The 21994-nt window shown below is 43.0% G+C and overlaps 1 protein-coding gene across 1 annotated transcript; it reads right to left on the bottom strand.

The window, feature by feature from the left end:
* Positions 1-1779: 1779 nt before the first annotated feature.
* Positions 1780-21243, bottom strand: GOT2 (glutamic-oxaloacetic transaminase 2). Its single transcript, XM_027857961.1, has 10 exons — positions 21080-21243; positions 10563-10719; positions 9789-9917; positions 7349-7408; positions 6986-7147; positions 6585-6689; positions 5192-5342; positions 4497-4662; positions 3435-3585; positions 1780-3023 (listed from the first exon to the last, which is right to left on the bottom strand). The coding sequence occupies exons 1-10, from the start codon at positions 21163-21165 to the stop codon at positions 2901-2903; spliced, it is 1290 nt and encodes a 429-aa protein (XP_027713762.1). The 5' UTR covers positions 21166-21243; the 3' UTR covers positions 1780-2900.
* Positions 21244-21994: the final 751 nt, after the last annotated feature.

A 21994-nucleotide genomic window follows, 5' to 3' on the forward strand; every position in this document is an offset into this window, starting at 1 on the left:
GGGAAGGACAGAATGATTATTTTCCCTCAGGTTTACTTTCCAAAAACATTCTGTTGAGTCACTCTCCATGAAAGGAAAGCTTTTTATTTTTTTTTTTAAAATTTTTATTTTTTTATTTATAACATGTGTTTTTAAAACTTTGGGTTACAAATTTTCTCCCTTCCTCCCTCATCGAAAAGGCAAGCATCTCGATACAGGTTATAGATATGTAGTCATGCAAACACTTCCATAGTAGGCCTGTTGTGAAAAACTAAGTATATTTCCCTTCATCCTATCCTACCCCCCATTTATTCTATTCTCTCTTTTGACCCTGTCCCTCCTCAGAAATGTTTGCTTTTGATTATCTCCTCCCTCAATCTGCCCTCCCCTCTATCAACCCCCTGCTCTCGTCCCCTTCCCCACTTATTTTCCTGTAGAGTAAGACAGATTTCCATACCCCATTGTGTATGTTATTCCCTTCTTAAGCCAGATCCTATGAGAATAAGATTCACTCATTCCCTCTCACCCTCCCCCATTTCCCCTCCACTGTAAAAGCCTTTTCTTGTCTGTTTCACGTGAGGTATTTTACCTCATTCTACTTCTCCCTTTCTCCTTCTCCCAGTATAATCTTCTCCCACCCCTTAATTTTATTTTCCAGATAGCGCCCCTTCATCTTCAACTCACCCTGTGTCCTCTATCTATCTATACAAACATGTAATTTTTTCCCTCCCACTACCCTAATACTGACAAAGGACTCATGAGTTACAAATATCATCTTTCCCTGAAGGAAATGTAAAAAGTTCAACCTTAGTCTCTTATGATTTCTCTTTCCTGTTTACCTCTTCCATGTTTCACTTGAGTCTTGTATTTGAAGGTCAAATATTTTATTCAACTCTGGTCTTTTCCACAGGAATGCTTTAAAGTCCTCTATTTCATTGAATGACCATTTTTTCCCCTGAAGGATTATACTCAGTTTTGCTGGGTGGGTGATTCTAGGTTGTAGTCCTATCTCCTTTGCCCTCTGGAATATCATACTCCATGCCCTCTGAACCCTTAATGTAGAAGCTGCCAATTCTTGTGTTACCCTGATTGTGTTTCCACAACACTTGAATTGTTTCCTTCTGGCTGCTTGCAATATCTTCTCCTTGACCTGGGAATTCTGGAATTCGGCTGCAACATTCCTAGAGTTTTCGAAAGGAAAGCTTTTTAGTGACTCTGAGTAACCATTCAGCAGCTTGAAGGAAGCAGAAGAGCAGAGAATTAAGGTTATGCTTTGCTTCTTGAGTTCAGGGTCCTGAGGGACGCAGGATCAATGTTGGGTTCCAGGGAAGAAATCAGAACCCTGAAATCAAAGACAACCCAAGTCTTGTTTCCCCTTGGTTAAGGGCCAATCGGTTGGGGACACACAGCATCCCCATAAGGAATACTGTGCACACACTAGGCAGCAATAGCTGCAAAGGAACAACGTGAAAGCAGGGCAGGGAAGCTACTAAATATCGTGCCATTATTCAGCCACAGCCCAAGACCCTTCTTTACTTTCCCCTACCTCCAAAAGCATCCTAGCAGCAACATTACTTTCCTTTCTGGTGGTTAGCTCCCAGAGAACCAGTATCTTTGCAAAGGACAATTTGCACAAAAAAGATGAATGCGCAAGTTTGGTTTCAACTCTGGCCCAGATTATCATCATATATTCATTAGTTTTTTGGGGTGAGCTAAATATAGTGTTAGTTATAGGCTACTGTGGCTGATACCATTTCCCAACCCTGCTTCCCCTTAAAAGAACAGCCTTGGAGACGGTGATCCAATCTACAATAACTTTATTGTAACAGAGAAACCAGGCTGCATAAAGGCCTACATGATTACAATGGAGGGTGATCTTTTCAAGGTTTATGTTTGAACTCGGCTAGCAACACAGAGAAGCTTACAACCACAGCTCAAAATACTCATCTCCCAGGACCGACTGCCCCATACATACTTGTCATCAACAGGTTATTTACTGCACAACCACATTGATGAGGTCTGGTGGGGAGGTGGCAGAAAAGGGGACGATTAAAAACTTTACAATGATGCCAATATTAAAGTGCAGTCATTTTATCGAATTCTCCTCCTCCATCTTTTGCTGAGAGAGGGGAGGAGAGAACATGCTCACTTCTTAAATTACATTTTACTTAATTCTCCAAGTATATGGATCCTGATAGGAAGGGTCTGAAGGTTAATTCAAGCAGAGGGAGGGAGAGAAACCAGGGCAGATTTGGATCTTTGGGTCAAAGGGAAAGGACAGCAATAAAAATGGGAGGAGGGGAGAGTTAAAAAAAGTCTTAGATGTCCAATGGGTGAGAGCCACCTCCCTTTCCTGCTATTTCTGAAAGCCAAGATGCTGTGCAACAGCAGCATCTACGATTTCCAAAAACCAACTGCCACGCGAGGTGCCTCTATCAGCCATGGGAGGCCCATCAGAGGTGGAAGTCAGAACTGGGCAAGCCTTCTTTGGAAGCTTTTAGCACCACAGAGATTTTGGTTACGCGGGTTAAGTGATATTTATTACCTACATTAAAGCTCTTGAACAACATTGTAACGCCGGAGATCTAAGACTGGGGGAAGGGGAGAGGGCAAGGAATTCTGGTTTCTGGGTGGGATTTTTGGTAGAGTTACTGTAAACATAAAATGTTTTGGAAAAGTTGTGGAGGATGGGTTGGGGAGTTTGGGTTAGACCCACGAAGCTCCAAACACTAGTTTCGGATGCCTTTAGCCTACTCACAGGTCTTGTTCTGAGATACTTTCAATGGCTGAGCATTAAGCACTGTGGTTGAAAGAAATTCTCACACCACTCCTATCTTCGCCAGCTCAATCATCTCTCTGAATCTCAAACAGCAGAGTCTGAAGGTGGGAAGGTCGTCTCTGCTCCATCTCGCCAGGGAGAGTTATTTGGTTACTTGGTGAATGGCATGGGCAAGGTATCCTACGTTGCCTGATGTGACCCCTGCTACAGAAATTCGGCCATCTTTTGTCATATAGATGGAGAATTCCTTGATCAGCCGTTCCACCTGCAAAAAGAGAAGAAACTGGGCATTTCTTACTGCTTTGGGAAGACTTACCTCCTAATCAACTAAAATTCAAAGTACATTTCTATCTATCATACATGCTCTCTCTGCAATTTCTATCATACTATGCTGCTTTAAAATGGCAAAGAAGGAAGACCACATATAATGACCATGGAGGTAAAAAGGTTTTAGACTTACACAAATCACACAGGTAGCATTTAATAGAAAAATCAGAAAGAACTGTGTTTTCCTTTCAAACAATCACAGCTTGTTTAACATTGTTATTCTAAGGAAAAAGACTCAGTCTTTCTGTTTCTCATAAGCCCTTTCCCCCTTTAATTGAAGAATATCTAAACAACCCTCATGAAAATTCCACCTGTGATTCTGGAAGGAGTCTTTTGACAGCGCACCCACCTGCTCAGGTTTCAGGCCTGTGAAACAAAACATGCCAATCTGGTCAGTGATGTGCTGCCAGTTGTGGGAGGAGCCTTCTTTCTTGAGGTTGGAAACCAGCTGGGTTCGCATGCCAATGATACGATCTGCCATGCCTTTGACCTCCTGCAACCTAGAAGAAAAAGAGAATCACTCCAGTCAACTCCAGGGCCCCTTCCCTCCAGCCTCCTTCTGACAGGAGCCAAGATTAATTCTAATTCCCATGTGAGGAGATGGTTTCACAGCTTTCTGCTCTGCGTGGGAAGAACGCTATTTTGACCAAGGCAGCTGCAGTCACCGATGCAGCTAGTTTAAGGGTGCAGCCAAGTTGGTCAATGAATCTGGTGAACCATTAACTTCCTCCTCCGCTGATTCTGTAAAGCTCCAGATACTAGGTAGTTACGGAGAGAGGGTCCTCTTCATTTTATTATTTTTTTCTCCCCTAAGAAGAGACAGTAGATAACATCTTGCATTTACTCCTTACATTCTAGGCTACTTGAGGTCTAGACCCTTTGAGAATCTTACATGTTGTACTTAATATATTTCCAGAGAATATCATTTAAAACCAATCCCAGATGTTACCAAAGGGAAAAGTAAAGGTGCCTTGTTACATTCACTGTGTCAATTTGAACTCTTCCCTAGGGGCCTTTGGGTTTTAATGTTCAAAGTACATAGAAATGTTGGCATGAGAAATGTTATGATTGCCTCACAGATTTTTGTCTGTTCTAAAAAGTCCTGGTATGGGAAAAGGTGTCACATGACCATAGGGACAAAGTGAGGCAGCGTGCTATCTAGGAAAGGGATTTGTAATCAGAGGTCCTGGATTCAAATCACTTTGCTTCTCTGAGCCTCAGTTTCCTGTCTCTAAAACGAAGGGGTTAGATTAGATGGCCTTCTACTCTCAAACTATGGTCTTAGATGACTGTGGCTCCCATAAGGTAACTGGCCATTTCTACACCGCACTGGAAGCCGATACCATGAAATAGCTCTTAAGGGCAGCTGAAGGGACAGGTCAGAGGACAGGAAGTAGCACTGGACATTTACCATTGGCTCCTCAGATCAGGAGTATTCAGGATCGTGGCGGCAATTCGGGCCCCATTGAGAGGGGGGTTGGAATACAGGGGACGAATCAGAATTTTCAACTGGGATTCTACCCTTTTGGCTTCATCAGCATCTTTACAAACCATGGTAAAGGCTCCCACACGTTCACCTGGAAGATAAGGCAGGTTACACATCACCGAGACCTTTCAACATTTACTTCGCCAGAGTAGACACTGAATTTACCCTACAGTTTTCTGTAAGCAGAGGCACTTGTCCTTGATGGGAAAAAGTCATTCTGACCAACATGGGATAACTGACTCGGGCACAAAAGAAGCCTGGATGATGCTCCCCCCACCCCCCCAAAAAAGAGATTGGTCAATTTCTATAGGACACAAAGATGAAGATTACTAGGTCACTTCCAATTATTCCATGCAGGCCAGTTTATTGAACAAGAGAGGTAGCTGGTTATCTTTACTGGATTAGATACCTGGAAAGAAATTAACATGGGAACAATGACTCGTCTGACAAAACTGTCACTTAATTCCTCTAGATCCCAAGTTTTTTCTAATAGGTAAAATGTAATATGAAAAATAGGGCTAAATAAAATGAATCCAAGTTTCCCTTTGCAGAATATCTGCCACCCCCAATCCTTCTCGGAAATCAATGGGAAAACCAATCAATCAAGTATCCCTGCTTACCATATAGGCCCATGTTCTTGGCGTATGACTGACAGAGAGCGACATTAATGCCCTGATCAATGAAATGGCGAACAGCCCAGGCATCCTTGTTGCCATCTCCACTGGCAAAGCCCTGGTATGCCATGTCAAAAAAGGCAAAGAGTTTCCTTTGCTATGAATGAATCAGAACAAAGTTTTAATTAGTCACTTTGAAGATTCCACAGAGAAATCTTACCTGACTGCATTTCACTGACTGGCATCACTACGTACTCCAAATGGGTACATTTTAAATATTGTTATGTTAGAAAATGAAGGTAAACTGAGAGACAACGCTTTATTAGTTAGGTTAGCAGTAACCAATAAAGTGAGTCAATGGACTCTCTTAATGACCAAAAGATGGCGAGGTAGGGCTCCTCAGCCTTAATATAAATTCTAGAGAGTTGGGTGGGTGGGGAAGACAATTTGATGGTTACAGGGTGGGGACGTGACTAATTATTTTAAAGAAATCAGGCTAGCACCCACATGGGGCTAGTAACCACCCCTCTCTGACAATTAAGGAATGGTAATTGTTTTATGGGACCCACTCCATCTCTCAGATTTTGTTATGGAGATAAGACCTTTCTTAATTGTAGAAGGACAGGAAAGGATGGACAATATATCTTGCGGAAATTTACCAGATCAGCTTGTAGGCCTTTAAAGATAAGGTATGGTAGATAACAGTTCGTTTTGTTTTTTTTTAAAATCACACCTTTAAACGAACTCGGAGAAAAAGTGGGGCAGTAATACAAGACAGGATCAATTACAGAACAGACTCAATTATAAAATGATGCAGAATCAATTTAATTTCTTCAACATCCTAGTTAGCCAGAGCCAATGCCATGCTCTTTAATAATTATGAGCTATAGAAACGTGAGCTATTAAGATTTACAAAGAACTTTATAGATGTGATAACATTTGATCCTCCCAACAACTGTGTCAATAGGCACCATTATCCTTGCTATACAGATTCGGGAACGTGCCCAGGGTCACACAGCCAAAAGGCGTATGAGGCGGGACTTGAATTCAGGTTTCCCTGACTCCAATTCCAGGGCTCTTTACACTATACCAAGCCGCCTCCCATAAAGTACGTGGCCGCTAGATAGATCTTATTGACCTGCTTCACTAACCACCTGTCGGGTAACCTGCTGAGATGTTCGCAGGTTTTGGCTACTAGAGTTCTCATGAAAGAGAAGCAGAGACGAAGGGACCGCAATCCGCGTCCCTTCCACAATCATTCTAATTAACGCTACATTTCTATCACCTCCACATCCCACCCAGTTTACCTGGGCATATAAACCCAGTGCAAGTTCAATCTTAGCCAATTTCTGCTGTGACTTCCTTGCCACGTGTGGCTGGTCCACCCTAGACAACGCACCTTTACCAAGGACGCTACTTCTTTCCACTGCTCAGGACGAGGATCAACTCCAGTGGGGTTGTGAGCACAGGCGTGCAGAAGGATGACACTCTGCTCTGGGATTTTCTACACAGAGGATTAAAAACAAACACACCATTAACTCTTGAAGTTGCTTTCCAGTGAATGGGCCATACTGCCTCGGCTACAGAAGCCACCTAAAATGTGTACAACATCAGATCCTTGAAGGCAGGCGCTACACCAATCTGCACCCTTGTCTTCTTAGGGCCTTGCACCCGAGCAGGCATTTAATACATAAAAACTGGTTGAATGGAGTGTGACGGGTTAGTGTGTTTCATGAAACCTACACCCACTGTCTATCACTTTTCATGTGCTTCTCCCTCTTCCCTGAAAGCCATACTTACTGAAATGTCTTCCAAGGCCCCGGTGAAGTCAAAGCCACAAGTCTTGGGGTCGTAGTAGCGATAGCCATTCAGCTGCATGCCAGCGTCCCTGAAGATGGGGGTGTGATTTCCCCAGGATGGTTTTGGAAGATAGACATCCCGGCTAAATTTGAAGAACCGTTGCTAAAAGATGTGGTGAGGAACGAGCAAAATGGAAAAAATAAAGAAAAGAAGTATTTATATATCACAGTTGTCACTGTTTATTTGCCTTCCCTGGAAAGATTCCCTTCTACTAAGAAATACTTTGTAAAAACTCTAATCCAAGAAGAAAAGCAGTGCTTTTCATTTGAAAAGCATTATCAAACCCAAGAGTTCTACACTCACCAGAAAATTGGCTCCCACTCTCAATGCTCCAGTTCCAGAAATGGTCTGTACGGTGACATACTAAGAAAAGAGACAAAAAAGTCAGTCAAAGAGCCTCTACATACAGTACTAATTAACATGATTGAAATAGAGCAGAATAGTTAGCCACCATTACCCCTAATACCACACCTCCTTTTAGAAGCTGAAATCACTTTCCAAAGTGAGACCTTAAACAGGTTGTCACTGGACTAAGCCCCACTACCCGCTCACTGGTAATGAGATGGGTTGATCAACCAGTCTCTCCTGAGCACAAAAGCTGAATTAATTTAAGAAGGCTCTTAAGTTCATAAAACTTTTATAATATATAAGATTTAAGAAGGTATCTAGGAGTCCAAAATTTCTCCTTGGCCTTACATATAGATGGAAATAAGGTGCTAAAGAGGAGGTCAACTAGGCCTCTTATTTCAGAGCATTCCAAGAGTGACCGGCCTGCCTCCCACCACCAGGGCCCTGAATCTAGGTGTAGCTCTCTGCTACTTCTGTGGCCCTGGCCCCATCTTTGAATGAAGATGACACGACTTTTAAAGCTCCTTCAAGCCCCAAGTCTTGGCTGTTACAGGCTGGGAAACTGAAGCTCAGAGTTTCAATGGCTTTTCCATCGGTCACTTGTTTGTCATGGATCTGTGATGTCATTTGAGTGCACGCCTCCCAATGACACAGACCCTCGTTTTTCTACAGCTAACTAATGTCGTTTTTTTTTTTTTTAAAAGAGTTGACTCTTTCACCATGCAGCCAGTAGGGTCCTTAGCTGAGAGAAAGAGCCTGTTCATGGACCCACAACCAAAGACTTTCCAGCTTGGCTGGACCTTTCAGAGCCTGTGTTCTGCTGCCCCTGGCTTTCAGAATGGGGTCATTTCTGTGCCATACTGGAACAGGAGAGGGGGCAGAGCTCAAAGACACAAAGCCAGCAATCTAGCAAAAAGTCTATTTGCTCAGTAGATACAGTGTGGTGCCTGCAGTCAGGAAGACTTGAGTTCAAAGCCAGCCCCAGACACTTCCTAAGCTGTGTGACCCATGGTGAGTTAACTTAACCATTGTCTGCCTGAGTTTCCTCAACTGTAGAATGGGGACAATAGCAGCATCTCCCTCCCAGCGTTGTTGCAAGGATCACACAAGACAATATTTGCAAAATGCTTTGCAAGTGCTTCAAGTGCTACATAAATGCTAGCTATTGTTGGAAGAAAATTTCCACCCAATTTTAATAGGCTTAATTAGAGTTCCTTGGATTAAAACAAAACAAAACAAAACAAAACAAAAAAACAACAGAAACCCCAAACCAGTATTTGCCTCTGCAATCTTTGGCATATGGGATATTACAAAATCATTCTTCAGATTACAAGTTAACTCTCGATGCAAAGACATAGAAATTTCCAAATACTGGTGAAGTCCTAATGACTATGCCTTGAAGATATAACCATTTTGCCTCCAACATGAAGATGGAAAAACTGGCACAGACCCCCGAATCAGTGGTAATATGTAAACTGGGACCCAAAGTGCCTAAATCCAATACCAACAGTTCCAAGGTCCATTGATTCAACCACCCATCCCCCACAAATCAGTGTTTTTAGTGTTATGACTCTGGGGTCACGGAAGACATTGTTTGCTTTTTCCTGGGCTCATGAACTCTAACACACATGACGTTAGGTCAGTTGGCCTTGCAAACAGGACTTGTTTACTGCCAGCAATGATTCACTCTGGCCCTGTGTTTACTTTGCTTAGCTTAAACTGCTGCCAAGCCAATCATCCTTACCTGGTTGGCCCCTCTTTTATTACGGGGCTGTATACCATCTGCCCACATGTGCCAGGCTTCTGTCAAAGTAGTGGTTCTCAGTCTGACTAATGTAATTATGCCTAGTAGGCAGGACTAGTTAACTTAAAAAATAAAAAAGGCAAGCAAGTGCCTAGTAGAACTTTAAGAAATCTCATCTCTTCCTTCATTTCCCCCTTTGGGGAAATGACAGTGAAGGAGAGAGGCAGGCTGATGCCTCCCATGAGTGACAGTTTAAGCAGCCCCCAAATTCTCTGGAGAAAAAGGGCAGATGCAAGAGGAGAGGGTCAGTCCCAAGGAAGGGTAGGCCCATGTTCCTCAATGTGTGACACGTCCCTTTCTAATCCTCTATTTAGGTTTTGGGGGCTTACAATATCAGGGGTGCACATGACTGGATCCTCAGGTCTATACTGAGATTTCACAAGTACATTCTATGTAAAAGCAACAGAAATGTAGGCTGAAAGTAGAGATGGGACAAAACTTACTGATTAGCAAATCCGTAACTGGCACTACCCTGAAGCTGTGATTGTGGCCACCTCTGAAGAATCACTACAGACGCTCGTTCGCAAAGTTAATGGGAGAAACAAAAATGGAGCCCTGGCATTTACAGAAGTGGAAATCTCCTTGACTTACTCGACTGCTTTTCACAACCTCATTATTTTCACCCAGGGCCAACTCTGCTGAGGCCTTGCAAAATTCAGCCAGTCCTGCGATGGGCAGGTACTCTTTGTCCATGTTCTTCCCTGCAATTTGAGCCTCTGCCTGTAATGGAGGAACAGGAAGATGTCAGAGATTCTCCTTAAACCCTGGCTCCCACCCTTGTTCCCCACCCCCAGCACATGTCATGCAAAAAGCCGGTTCTGAGCAGGGTAATGTCTTCATGAAGCCAGAGAATGTACTGCATCTTTCAAACAACAACCAATAAGTCTGGACTTGTGATTTCATCAGTATGAGGAGAGCTCCCTGGTGAAGAGATTGCCCTTCCCAAATGCAGAGGGCAACTCTTTGTCTTAAGAGTGGTCTGGAGCCCTGAAAGGTCACCCTGGCCCCAAAGCGGCCCCCTTTTGTTCACTGTCACGTTGCCTTTCATTATGCATTCTGAGTGCATACATGTTAATTCCAAAAATTCTACTCCATGTGGCACAGAATAATTTACTTTGTGGTTAGGTTTACTTTGGAAATTTGAAATGGAGAATAACACATCAGAGGCACAATTTTCCAATGAGCCCATGGCACACAAATGCTTTCATTGTAACTCCGTTTAGAGACCATTTAGTTCAGTATCTTCATTTAAAAAATGGGAAACTACATGGCCCATGGAGACTAAAGTTAGAACTAGAACCCACGTCTTCTGATTCCCTTCAATGCTCTATACCAAAGCGACCCGGCGGCCCACGCCAAACTCACCTTACGGACACTTGCAAGAACATAAGGCTTTCCATTGTCATCTCGGTAGGCCCCAACTCCCAGATTCATCTTCTTGCTGTTAGTGTCCCTCTTAAATGCTTCTGTAACCCCCAAGATAGGGTCGGGAGGGCCCATCTCTACATGGGTCCACCAAGAGCTAAAATGAGAATTACAGGACATCAGTAAGTTATCCACCCTTCCCCACCTGAAGCTGCAGACAGAAGTTCCAAAAAAATGGAACAAAAAGAGCCCTAATTTAGTAGTTCAATCTCCAAGTGAGAAGGCAGGCAGGGGATTTCTCTTACAGAAAGGGCAAGCATGTGCCTCTCGGTCTCATGATCAGCCTTCTGGCAAAATGAGCTTTATAGAGTTCTATGTATTTAGCAAGATATAAAAATGCTTCAAGGCATAATCCACTAACCTAAAAAAGGATATATTACTTCTTTATGAGAAAGCATTTCATACCATTGCATATTCAAGACTTCAGTCTTTAATATCCAGTTCTCTCGTGTTTCCAGGTGACTCTAGATCAGGGGTGGGGAACCTTTGGCCTCGAGGTCAGGGGTCAGAAGTTCCTCACCCCTGCTCTAGATAAAAGAGTCTAGTCTAGGTTTGCTGGGCAATTAGCTACCAAATGAAATCAAATATTTATTAAATGCCTATTAGAGAAGCATGGTTCCATGTATGCTATCTTCAGCTCACCACACTGACCAACCTACTTAATTGTTCTACAAAAGAAACTTGCTCTTATGTGTTCCTCAATGGCTCACTCTTCCAATTGTTCTACGTGAGAAGGGTCAACAGAATTGGTTACAGGGATAAATGAGACTATTCAATGCCAAGTTTGTGCTCCCACAATTGGGCAAAAATTCTTGACGTGGCAGAAACAGCACTGGATTTAAAAACCCAGCTCTGTTACTTATCTGCCCAAGGCTACCCAGGAGGGCAGTTCCCTTCTCTGGGTTCCATCTTCTCATCTGGGAAATGAGGTCATTGGCTTAGAGCAGAGGACTGCCCCAAACAGATTAAAATGTAATTGGGAAATTTTTAACAAAACAAATAGAAATACAACACAGATGATGTTAATTTATAGTTTTCTATGTCAATGTACCTTGGAAGGGATCCCTTTCTATGTGGCCCACATTATCTCTAAAATCCTTCTGAGCTCTAAATCCTTATTACCAATATGAAGATAAGTCTGTTATTCTGGGGGCAGATTTATTTAATTTCTGGATTTTCCAGGCTTTTTACTTCTTGCTCTTATCACTTCTACTACTTGGCTGTGGGCAGTTTTACTACTCATACCTCCACCAGAAAGCAGTTCAAGAAAATGTACCAAATGATGGAAATAGCTGAACAAACTATGTTACGCAAAGAAATACAGGATGGCTTGTATGTAACGAAGACTTAAGGAACTATAGTTAAGAGAACAAGATACATTCCATATACCATATAAAGTTAACGAGGGAACAAAATTCAGGCAAAAAACTAGTCCACAACAGTACCATACCATTGAAGTTTAAGGAAATATGCTTTTTGTCTATTCATTGGTAAACTACAAAAGTAGAAAGTAATACTGTACTATCAGTCACAGTCATTTGATGGTTTTAGCAAAAGGCACCTTTTGTGTGCAGGGGTCTGAAAAGTACCTTTTCATTTCAACACATCAGATAGCATTCAATTTAAAAAGAACATGGAGGAAACATACAAATTACAGGTTAGTTTTATTAGGAATGCTAGTAAATTTTGGAAGAAAAATGAGGAAGAAACTCAAGTTTCCCAGGACAAGGGGCTATATCTCATGCTTCTTCTCTAGCACACAGCAGGCACTTAATATCTGTTGAAGCCAGTTCCCCCAACTACAACCAAAAGCTGTTTATATTGAATAGCCATAATATACTTAAAAATCTACTAGATGCTAGTAGTCTCTAGTATTTGAGGACGTAAGCTATACTCCATGCCTAATTTTGTAAATTTTCAATGAGGTATCTTATCATCAGAACCAATTCTTTTGAAATTTCATGGTTTCCCTGGCTTCCTTCCTACCCCAGGTAAAAGCTCACCTTTTACAAGAAACGTTTTCCACCAATACCCCTCAATGCCTGTATCTTCCTTTTCTTATCTGTCTATATCTTGTTTACACATCATTTTTCTGCACATTGTCTCACCCATTAAGACTGTGAGCTCCTAGAGATCAGGGATTGTTTTTTGGCTTTTCTTCTTATCCCTTGCACTTAAAATGTGTGCCACACAGTAACTGGTGTTTAATGTTTGTTGACTTGATGATCCCTGAAAGTTGTTTTCCATCTGCTAATTATTACTACTAAGTTGCTAATCCAGATCCTTTCCTACATGTTACTTTTAAAACTGCCTTGCTTCTCTTTGTTTCTTTCTGTTCTGTGCATTTAAAAAAGCACAATGGTCTTTTTTTTTTGCATCCCTATTGTTAATTTACCCTCCCCATGTTGCCCTTCTTCGCCATTAACTCAGAGTAAGAAAGAGACAGTCCTCTTCCCTCCCTTTTGTGACAAATGAGCCAAGAAAAGGCATCCAGTGGCCATGTCCAAAGATACATGCCTCTACATCTTGTTCATCAGGTCTGTGAAATGGGTGCTCAGGAGACACAACTGGTCAATGCTCTAAGAGTCCTTCAGTCTCCCGAACCTTTATGATACTTGCATCATAAAGGTTCTGCTCCCTTCATTCAGCATCAGTTCTGACTATCCAGGATTCTCTGAAATTATCTATTTCACCATTTCTTGTTTGTGGCCATTCCCTCCCTCTTAACTACCCCTCGCCACCCCCAGTTTCCCAGCTGAATTGGATGTGTTTCTACACCAAACTTCATGTCTGTGCGCTTACAGGTGCACACTCTCAACTTTCCACCGTCCATTTCACTCAAGAGTGAGGTTCATACAATCCCTACTCCTCCCAGCCCTTCCCTCATGTTTGTACAGTTTTCTTCTCATGAATCCCAATGGTGTGGTTCTTCCTCTGTGTATGAATACTCCTGTATTCTTTGAACTCTTCCTTTCCCCCCTATTCAAACCCTGAGAACAAAACTAATCCATCCCTCCACCTCAATCCCAGTCCTCTGTTTTTCTTCATTTAATTCCCTCAATACACTGGGGAGGTTAAGAGACATTTATTTCTTCTCCCTTTACTTTATCATAAAGATTCTTTTAATTTTTTTTGTTTTGTTTTTGTTTTTCGTTTTTTTTTTTGGCGAGGCATTTGGGGTTAAGTGACTTGGGTCACACAGCTAGTAAGCATCAAGGGTCTAAGGCCAGATTTGAACTTTTAATTGTTAAAAAAACAATTTACCTATGTTTCTCTGGACTTCTGTGTTTTCGAAATTTTCAAAAATAATCTGCCTTGTCTCCTGTCCAACACCACCCTCTCCACTAAGAAAAACAAAACCCTTATTACAAACATGTAGAGTCATACAAAACAAATTCCAACATTAGACATGTCCAAAAAATGTCTCAATCTGCACTCTGAGTACACTGCCTTTCTGTCACAAGGTAGGCAGCATGTTTCACCATGATGAACTCGTAACAAGTTAAATTTCAAAATTCATACTTAGCTCTGGTCTTGCCACCAGAATTTCTTAAAGCTTTTCTGTTCGTTATAGGCCCCTTTTTCTCCCCTGAAGGGTTATACTCAGCTTTGCTGGTTAAGTTATTTTTGGTTGTAATCCTATCTCTCTTACTTTTGGAAGAGCATTACAGGGTTTCCTATCAGTCAGCATTCATTTGTTAAGCACCTACTACGTGCCAGATACTGTTTTAAGTGTGGGAAGGGGAGTGGGTGGGACCCTGGGGTTCCACGGCCTCTAAAAGAAAGGCAAAAGGCGATCCCTGGTCTCAAGAACCTCAAAGTCTGATGGAGGAGACAATGTGCAACAATTATGTACAGACAAGAGAAATACAGGATAATTTAGAAGTCATCTCTGAGAGAAGATCCTAGCGTTAACGAAGAACAGAAGATGGGACTTTACCTGAGATGTGAAGGAAGCCAGGGAGGGGAGATGGACAGATGGGGAAAATGCTAGGAGGAAGGATACAGGAGTCTCTTGTGAAAGGGAGACCAGAGTTACTAGACAGTACTGAGTCATCTGCACATAGATGTTAACTAAAAACAGGGGAGCTGATGAGATCACCAAGTGAAATGGGATAAAGGGAGATAAGATAAAATGGCCCAGGACAGAGCTTTGAGGTACCACCAAAGTTAGTGGGGTGACCTGGATGAAGATCCAGCAAAGGGGAGAGAATCAGTGTCAGACAGGTAGGAGAAAACAGTGCCATGAAAACTTAAGAGGAGAGTATTCTGATTCTTTTTCGATGCTTGTTGTATTTTTCTTTTGACATGGGAGCCCTGAATTTTGGCCAAGATGATCCTGGGACTTTTTCTTTGGGGGTTTCTTTTAGGAGGTCATCAGTGCAGTCTTTCCATCTTCCCTTTGATTTCTGGATCTTATGGATCGGGGCAGTTTTCTTTCATGATTTCTTGAACTATTGTGTCCAGGATTTTTAAAAATCATGGTTTTCATGAAGCCCAATGATTCTTAAATGATCTCTCCTTGACCTGTTTTTCAGGTCAGTTAAAAACAAAACCAAACATCTAGCTTGCATTTTCTTCTATTTTCCATCTTTTTATCTTGTTCTAATACTTATTGTTGTCTCCGGAGTCATTGACTTCTGTGTGGCCTATTCTAGTTTTTAGGGAGGGTTCATTTGTTGGATAGGGTTTTTACTCTGCCTCCTGCTTTGTTTTTAGGTGGGGTGGTTAGTCTTGTACCATGAGTTCCTGTGGGTACTTCAATCTCTCAGGGTGAGGCCCCTTGGCTCTTTGAAGTTTACTTTATCTTCAGAGATCTCAGGATAGCATTAGAGATCTCAGATGCCTGGGCCCAGCCTGAGTGATGTGGCACCACACGGGTTTGCCTGGAGCTTCCAATTCCTACCCTCAGGGTAGGAATTCTCAGGGAGCCCTCCATTCTATATCTTTGGATGCAATATCCCAAGAAGTCTGGTTACCTTCGGGGGCACTGGTGGGCACCCGGGCTTCTGGCTAATTTTTTATGTAGTTCTGGGGAGGAAATAGTTTCTTGCTGCATTTCTTGATCGTTATTTGGCCATTAAGAACTTGAACGTTCTGCTAGAGTCCACATTGGGAAGCTGGGGAGCCTTGTTGTCTGTCTTGGCAAGACTCGCTGAGATATCATTTTAAGGTAGGGTCAGTAAGAGGCAAGTCAACAGAGATTCACGTGTCCAATAAATGAAAACTATAGTTTTCATAATACTGTTTTAGCCTCATATGCTTAATGCACATTTGAAAGGGATGGACTTATGATTTCATGTATATGAATACACATACTATAAATAGTAGAATTGGTAGACAGGGAATACCTTAAAAGTCAAGGGGAAAAAAAATCCCTCTAATATCTGGTGTAAGTCTCAGAACTTGGTGTATTTACATTATGTGCTAGCATAGTTCCAGAAATGAACACTTATTAGGTACTAAGAACAGCTACCTAAAATGAGGCTAAAGAAAGTTTTCATTTTTTTTTCAACTCATAGATTTCAGATAGACTTGAAATGATGAGACTAAAACAAGTCACACACAGCTCTCGTTCCTATCCTATTTATTTCATTGTCACCTAGCTGAGGAAGGACATTAAAGTCATTTTAATATCAAAGTTAAAACTTATTTATTATCAGATTTTATTTTGAAAAAGGAGAGTGAGTTCTTTTATCACACTCAACTATGGTAACTATCTGTTATTGAGAAGTTGAATGGTATGATGTACCGTTGGAAGAAAGACCTGGTCCACCAGGACTGACAGTTATTTGCTGTGGGCAAAGGCCAATCACTCAACCCTTCTGGGTCTGTTTCTTTAGATGATACCATTCTTCTGAAATAACTCAAGATACATTTCTTCACAAGTTAAAGAAAGGTTTAAAAAGAGGCAAAACTCTGTAGCTTAACAGAGAAAAACAATTCTAAGATTTTGGTTTCTAAGCAATTTAAATCCAGAAAAGAGCAGGTGGGCGGCCTTCACATAATTAGTTGCATGCTGGTAAGCACATCTGTTTCTGGCCTCTGCCTCCTTTTCCTTTCGTTGAAAGGAAAAAATTCCACACACAATCAAATTATTTTAGGTTCTTGAATGAAGTAAAATGCTCTTTTAAATTAAGATAGCTTTAAGTAGGTTACTATTTAAAACTTCATTCATGTCCTTTAATATTATGTGAAAATACAAACCTAGATCACACATGTGTCATGGACAAATACTGTGTAACATGGAATATCCCAAAAAAGCAATTAGGTAAAAGGAGTTTTTTGTTTTGTTTTCTATCATTTTTTCCTTCAATTTTGTGTTTAACAATCCAAATATTGAAATTTCTAGAGGTTATAGTTACTTAGCAAAAATCCAATTGTTAATTTATAAGACAGAACTACGTGTCAAAACTGTGTGGAAAGGGAAAAGGCTTAGAAAAGTACATAATAAAGCTTTCCTATCACAGCACATGGAAAGGTATATCACCTCACCTCTCAAGATCATAGCCAAGAACCAAAAAAGTAAACCAAAACGGGCTTCAGCAAATGAGATTTCAGAGGGGGAAGGATACTAGAGGAAGATACAGGGACAGCAAGGAGAAATGAGGGAAGACAGCTGTGCGGGACAAATAAGCGACCAAGCTGAGTCAAAAAGTACAATAGTCTAGGACCATTCAGGAAAAGGGTGAACAGCCCTTATTGACCTTGATAAGCCCCTAATGGCATCACTGTACTATATACAGCACATTAAAACTCAGGTTTCCTGAGCTCCAGCTACAGTGAAGTTTTATGCTGACATTGCCTATTAAAAGTAACTCATGTGCACAATGATAATTCTGAAGCATTAAAGATTAAATTATACGCTTTTAAAGAAACATGCTATGAAAGTATGTAATCCATTTCAGAAAGATGTTTATCTTAAAAGTTCAAAATAAAAAGGTTTTACTGTTTCAAGGCAGTAAAAATTCAAACACTTGGAAAACTCAGCAGCTAGGTGATGCAATGAGTAACATGCTAGCCCTGGAGTCAGGAAGACCTGAGTTCAAATCCAGCCTCAAACACTGATTGTGTGACCCTGGACAAGTCACTTAACTGCTGTCTGCCTCAGGTCCTCAACTGCAAAACGGGAATAAAAACAGCAACCTCCTCCTAGAGTTGTTGTGAGGATCAAATATTTGTACAGCACCTGGCAAGTAGTGGGTCGACACTTAAATGTTCCCTTTCTTTTTCCTTTTTTCTTTATTCCCTTGGGGCTGTTCCCTAAGTGAGTCAAGACCACACTGTATTTGAGCAGATGGGTAGGAAAGACTGTTAAATAATCGCAGAGATGTAGAGGCACATCTTACCTAAGATCAAGAATGTTGAACGTTAATACATTGTGCACTCACAATCAAGGATTTGCATTTGGTTTTTAGAGTACTTGACAGCCCAAGTGAAGCTAAGAGAAGGGCTTCATTCAAACTTCTAACTTTATGGGCGTCAAACAACCCTACTTCTGGAGCTATTGTAGACAACATTCTCCATTAGATGCTGTGGGCTGAAGATCACCTGTGTCAACTGAGTGAAATTTTGAGTAAATGGCACTATATCTGATCTGAGCAGATTGTTACTATGAGCTTATATTTTAGAATGTGAACCCCCTCCCCAAGTCATGAACTTATAGCTCTGTACTCTTCCCCTCCAACATATTATCCCCCCCCATTTTATTTTACTTTCTGCAGAGAGTTGTTTCTGAAAAAGCCCTAGTCTCCACATCCTGATTCACCCTGTGAACTTCAATGTCCTTAATTCTGCTCTAAGTACAAAGTCTAGCTTTTATTTCTCTACAGTGGATTTCATGGTATGCTTCAGAAGAAATAGTTGAAAATGGGGGGCAGCTAGGTGGGACAGTGGATAGAGCAGTGGCCCTAGAGTCAGGAGGACCTGAGTTCAAATCCTACCCCAGATACTTGACACTTACTAGCTGTGTGACCCTGAGTGAGCCACTTCACCTCATTGCCTAGCCCCCCCCCCCAAAAAAATTAGTTGAAAATGAGAAGACCATACAGGCAAGTCAGTTAGCCCCTGTGGGCTCCAGTTTCCTCATCTGTCATACTCGGTTCCTCCAGGATTCTATTCTATCTTGATTATCAGAAAAGAAAGATGAATTTGTTAGCTTTAAGGAAAAAAATTACACCTAGTCAAAAGGAACCATTTCTCTTTTCAAATACAAATAACTTGGCCACTGGAACACATTAATTAGTATAGCACCAATAAAAGCAATTTAGATTTTAAAAAGTTTGATGAAAAATACCTTACCGCCCTCCAATCCTTTACCAACTTTGTTTTCCCTATTTTGTAAGAATAAATTAAGCGTGACTTTAGTGCCTTGCAGAAAATGCTCAGCCTTTACAGGGTGTCAGTAATTCCTGCTTTTGCTCACACAGCTGGTATCTAAAGAAGTTACTTAGCATTTTATTACTGTGAAATCTCAAATTTTTTCTCTTCTAGTACATCTCATATTAACCATTCCTTTCTCAAATTTGCTTTGGAACAGCACTTTCCCAGTCTCTGGGCATACCTCTTTTTATTGCGCTTCCAATACTGTGGTTTTCTGTTTTACAAATTGAAGGTCTGTGGCAACCCTGCCTTCAGCAAGTCTACTGATGCTATTTTTCCAACAGCACGTGCTCACATTGTATCTTTGTGTCATGTTTTGTTAATTCTTGCAATATTTCAAACCTTTTCACCATTATTATATCTGCTATGGCGATCTATCATTGATCTTTGATGTCACTATCTTAATTGTTTTGGGGAGCCATGAATCCATAAATGTGTGTGCTGACTATAACACCAGACAATTTCAAATTAGACCAATTAATAACCCTATAATGGCCTCTAAGTGTTCAAATAAAAGGAAGAGTCAGCTGATGAGGCAAACTTCGTTGTTATCTTATTTTAAGAAACTGCCACAGCCACCTCAGCCTTCAGAGACCACCACCCTGATCAGTCAGCAGCCATCAATACAGAGGAAAGACCCTTGACCAGCAGGAAGATCAGAACTTGTTGAAGGCTCAGATGATGGTTGGCATTTTTTTTTTTAACAATAAAGAGTTTTTGAATTAAGATATGTACATTTTTAAAAGACATAATACTACTGCACATTTAACAGGCTACACTGTAGCCACTACAGTATAGCATGCACACAATTTTTATATGCACTGGGAAAGTACACTAAGAAATAGGCCTCGACTATTGGTTAAGAGAAACAAGTATCAGGGAAAAGGAAATGTGTCTGTGTTCTGTGGGGGGAAAGTTGGGGTAGACCTCTGGATTTGGCTTGTGGAATTCATTGACTGGGTTGGATTATGAGATCAAGGGTTCTCAGTCTGGGGTCAGAGAATTCATTTCTTTATAAAAAATATTTTGGTGTTCCGGCTTCCTCTGTAAATCTATGTAACTTAACTTACATATTTTAATCTAATGTATTTAAAAAACATCATTCTGAGGAGTGCATAGGCTTTGCCACACAAAAAGCACCTCTGTAACAGACGATCTCCCCGCTCCCCTACAGCTCCGGGTCCGGAAGACTACCTAAGCATGTCCTGAGGGTCCAAGGCTTTTTTTTCCTTTAACACCCTCATCCGGGAAGAGAAGGAAGCGAGTCTGCTGCTTTCATCCATCCATCCAAGGGGCAGTTCTCTAACTTTTTGGTCTCCCTTTATGCTCCTAAAAAACTCAAGACCTCCCTTTGCTATTCACCGGATTAGGAATGGAAACGTGTTAGCATCATCATGAGAGGCGTTTCGTTCTCCGGGGCTCCTGGAGAGGGTCTGGGGTGGCAGGAGCCCCCGGAACCCCAAGTGACCCCGCGGGCATCACAGCAGGGAGGGTCCCGCGGCCAGGCACGCCGCCTGGGCTCGGTTCCCTCCGGCTCGGGAGCCTAAACTGGAGCACTTCTTCGGAGGATTAGGAAGCACGTTCCTCCGTGGGGAGGATTAAGTTCAGTAATCCGGGACGGGGAGGGGGGGAGGAGGGGAGCAGGCTGGGGGCTGGGCGGCTGCAGAGGCCTCCAGACCCCTCCTCAGTTTAAAGACAGAGGGCTTCAAAGGAAATAGTTACCAGGGACCCCGGGGCGCCACTCCCCCTGCCCGAGGGTCTGGCCCCTTTCCGCTCTCTCCCACCCCCGTCCCCTCTCCGGCCGGTCCCGGGGTTGCCGGGGGCTCCCCAGGGTGCCCGGCCCTGGGGGCGCGCCCCGCTGCCCTCCACCGAGCTCAAGGGCACGCGCGCCCCCGCCGCGAGTCCCGCCCCCTTGGCCCGCCGGAGCCAATCGGCGAGCCGCGGGCGCACAGCCTCGCGGGCCTCGTGTCCCGGCTCCCCGGACCCGACTTCATCATGGCGTCCGGCAACCGCAGAAGGACAAAATTCCTCGTGCACGGGGCTCGTCCGCGTCCTCGCGCTCCTCAGCTCCTTACCTGGCTCTGGCGGCGGCGGCCGCGCCGAGGCCCGGGTGGAAGGAGGTGGCTCCGCAGAGCATGCGGCAGGAGTGCAGCAGCGCCATGGCGAGCAGAGAGAGGGAGAGCTGAGCGACTGCTGGTGAGAGGGCTGGCGGACGCGGGCACACAGAACCTCCTCTGCCGGTCAGCTGAAGGTAACGCTAAAGCCCGCCCCGGGAGCTCCGCAGGAGGCACCGCCCCGGAAGCGCTGCTCCTGCGCCGCAGCGCCCCCTATGCACCAGGAGGACCCCGCGCAGGCCCCTCGGGGCCCCAGCCTCTCCTGCCTCTCTCTTCTGTGGTCAGGAGCAGGTGCGTGGTTGTATCGTGTTCTCCGTTGTTGTATGGTGTTCTCCGTGGCTGTGCCAACCGCATGGTCACAGTCTACTCCTGTCTGCAGCCCTGCGCAGCCCTTCCATGCCACGGAGGTCACCCAAAACGCTATGGACCTTCTTCCCTTTGTTGGATGCCCCTGGTTGCCAGGGGAACGCCTGGACCATCCATCAGTTACCTTTCCCTCTTGCACGTGACCAGCCCATCTTTTCTCCGCCCTACCTGTCCTTGAAGACAGCTGGCTCTTCATATTGACGTGTTTTATGTGAATACTCTCAGTGTGCCCCTCCATTTACCATGGGAGTGACACTCGACTTTTGTTTGGTGCCCGGATGGTAGGCGATAGGAAGCCTATTGATTGTATTTTAAAAAGCCCACATTCCATCGATCGAGCCATAGAAACTCTCTACTACGGAGGTTTTCTTAGCTGGCTGCTGTTTTCATCATAAAGCCACTAGGAGAGGCCATTGCTACATGAGTTAAATCTTCATTCTCGGTTCTTCAGGGCTAATGGGATGATTTTCATGTGAATCAAACCCCTGCAAAAGAAGGAGGTGTCTCTCT

This window comes from Vombatus ursinus, unplaced genomic scaffold, assembly GCF_900497805.2.
Source record: "Vombatus ursinus unplaced genomic scaffold, bare-nosed wombat genome assembly UNPS02012515.1, whole genome shotgun sequence".
Classification (NCBI taxonomy): Eukaryota; Metazoa; Chordata; class Mammalia; order Diprotodontia; family Vombatidae; genus Vombatus; species Vombatus ursinus.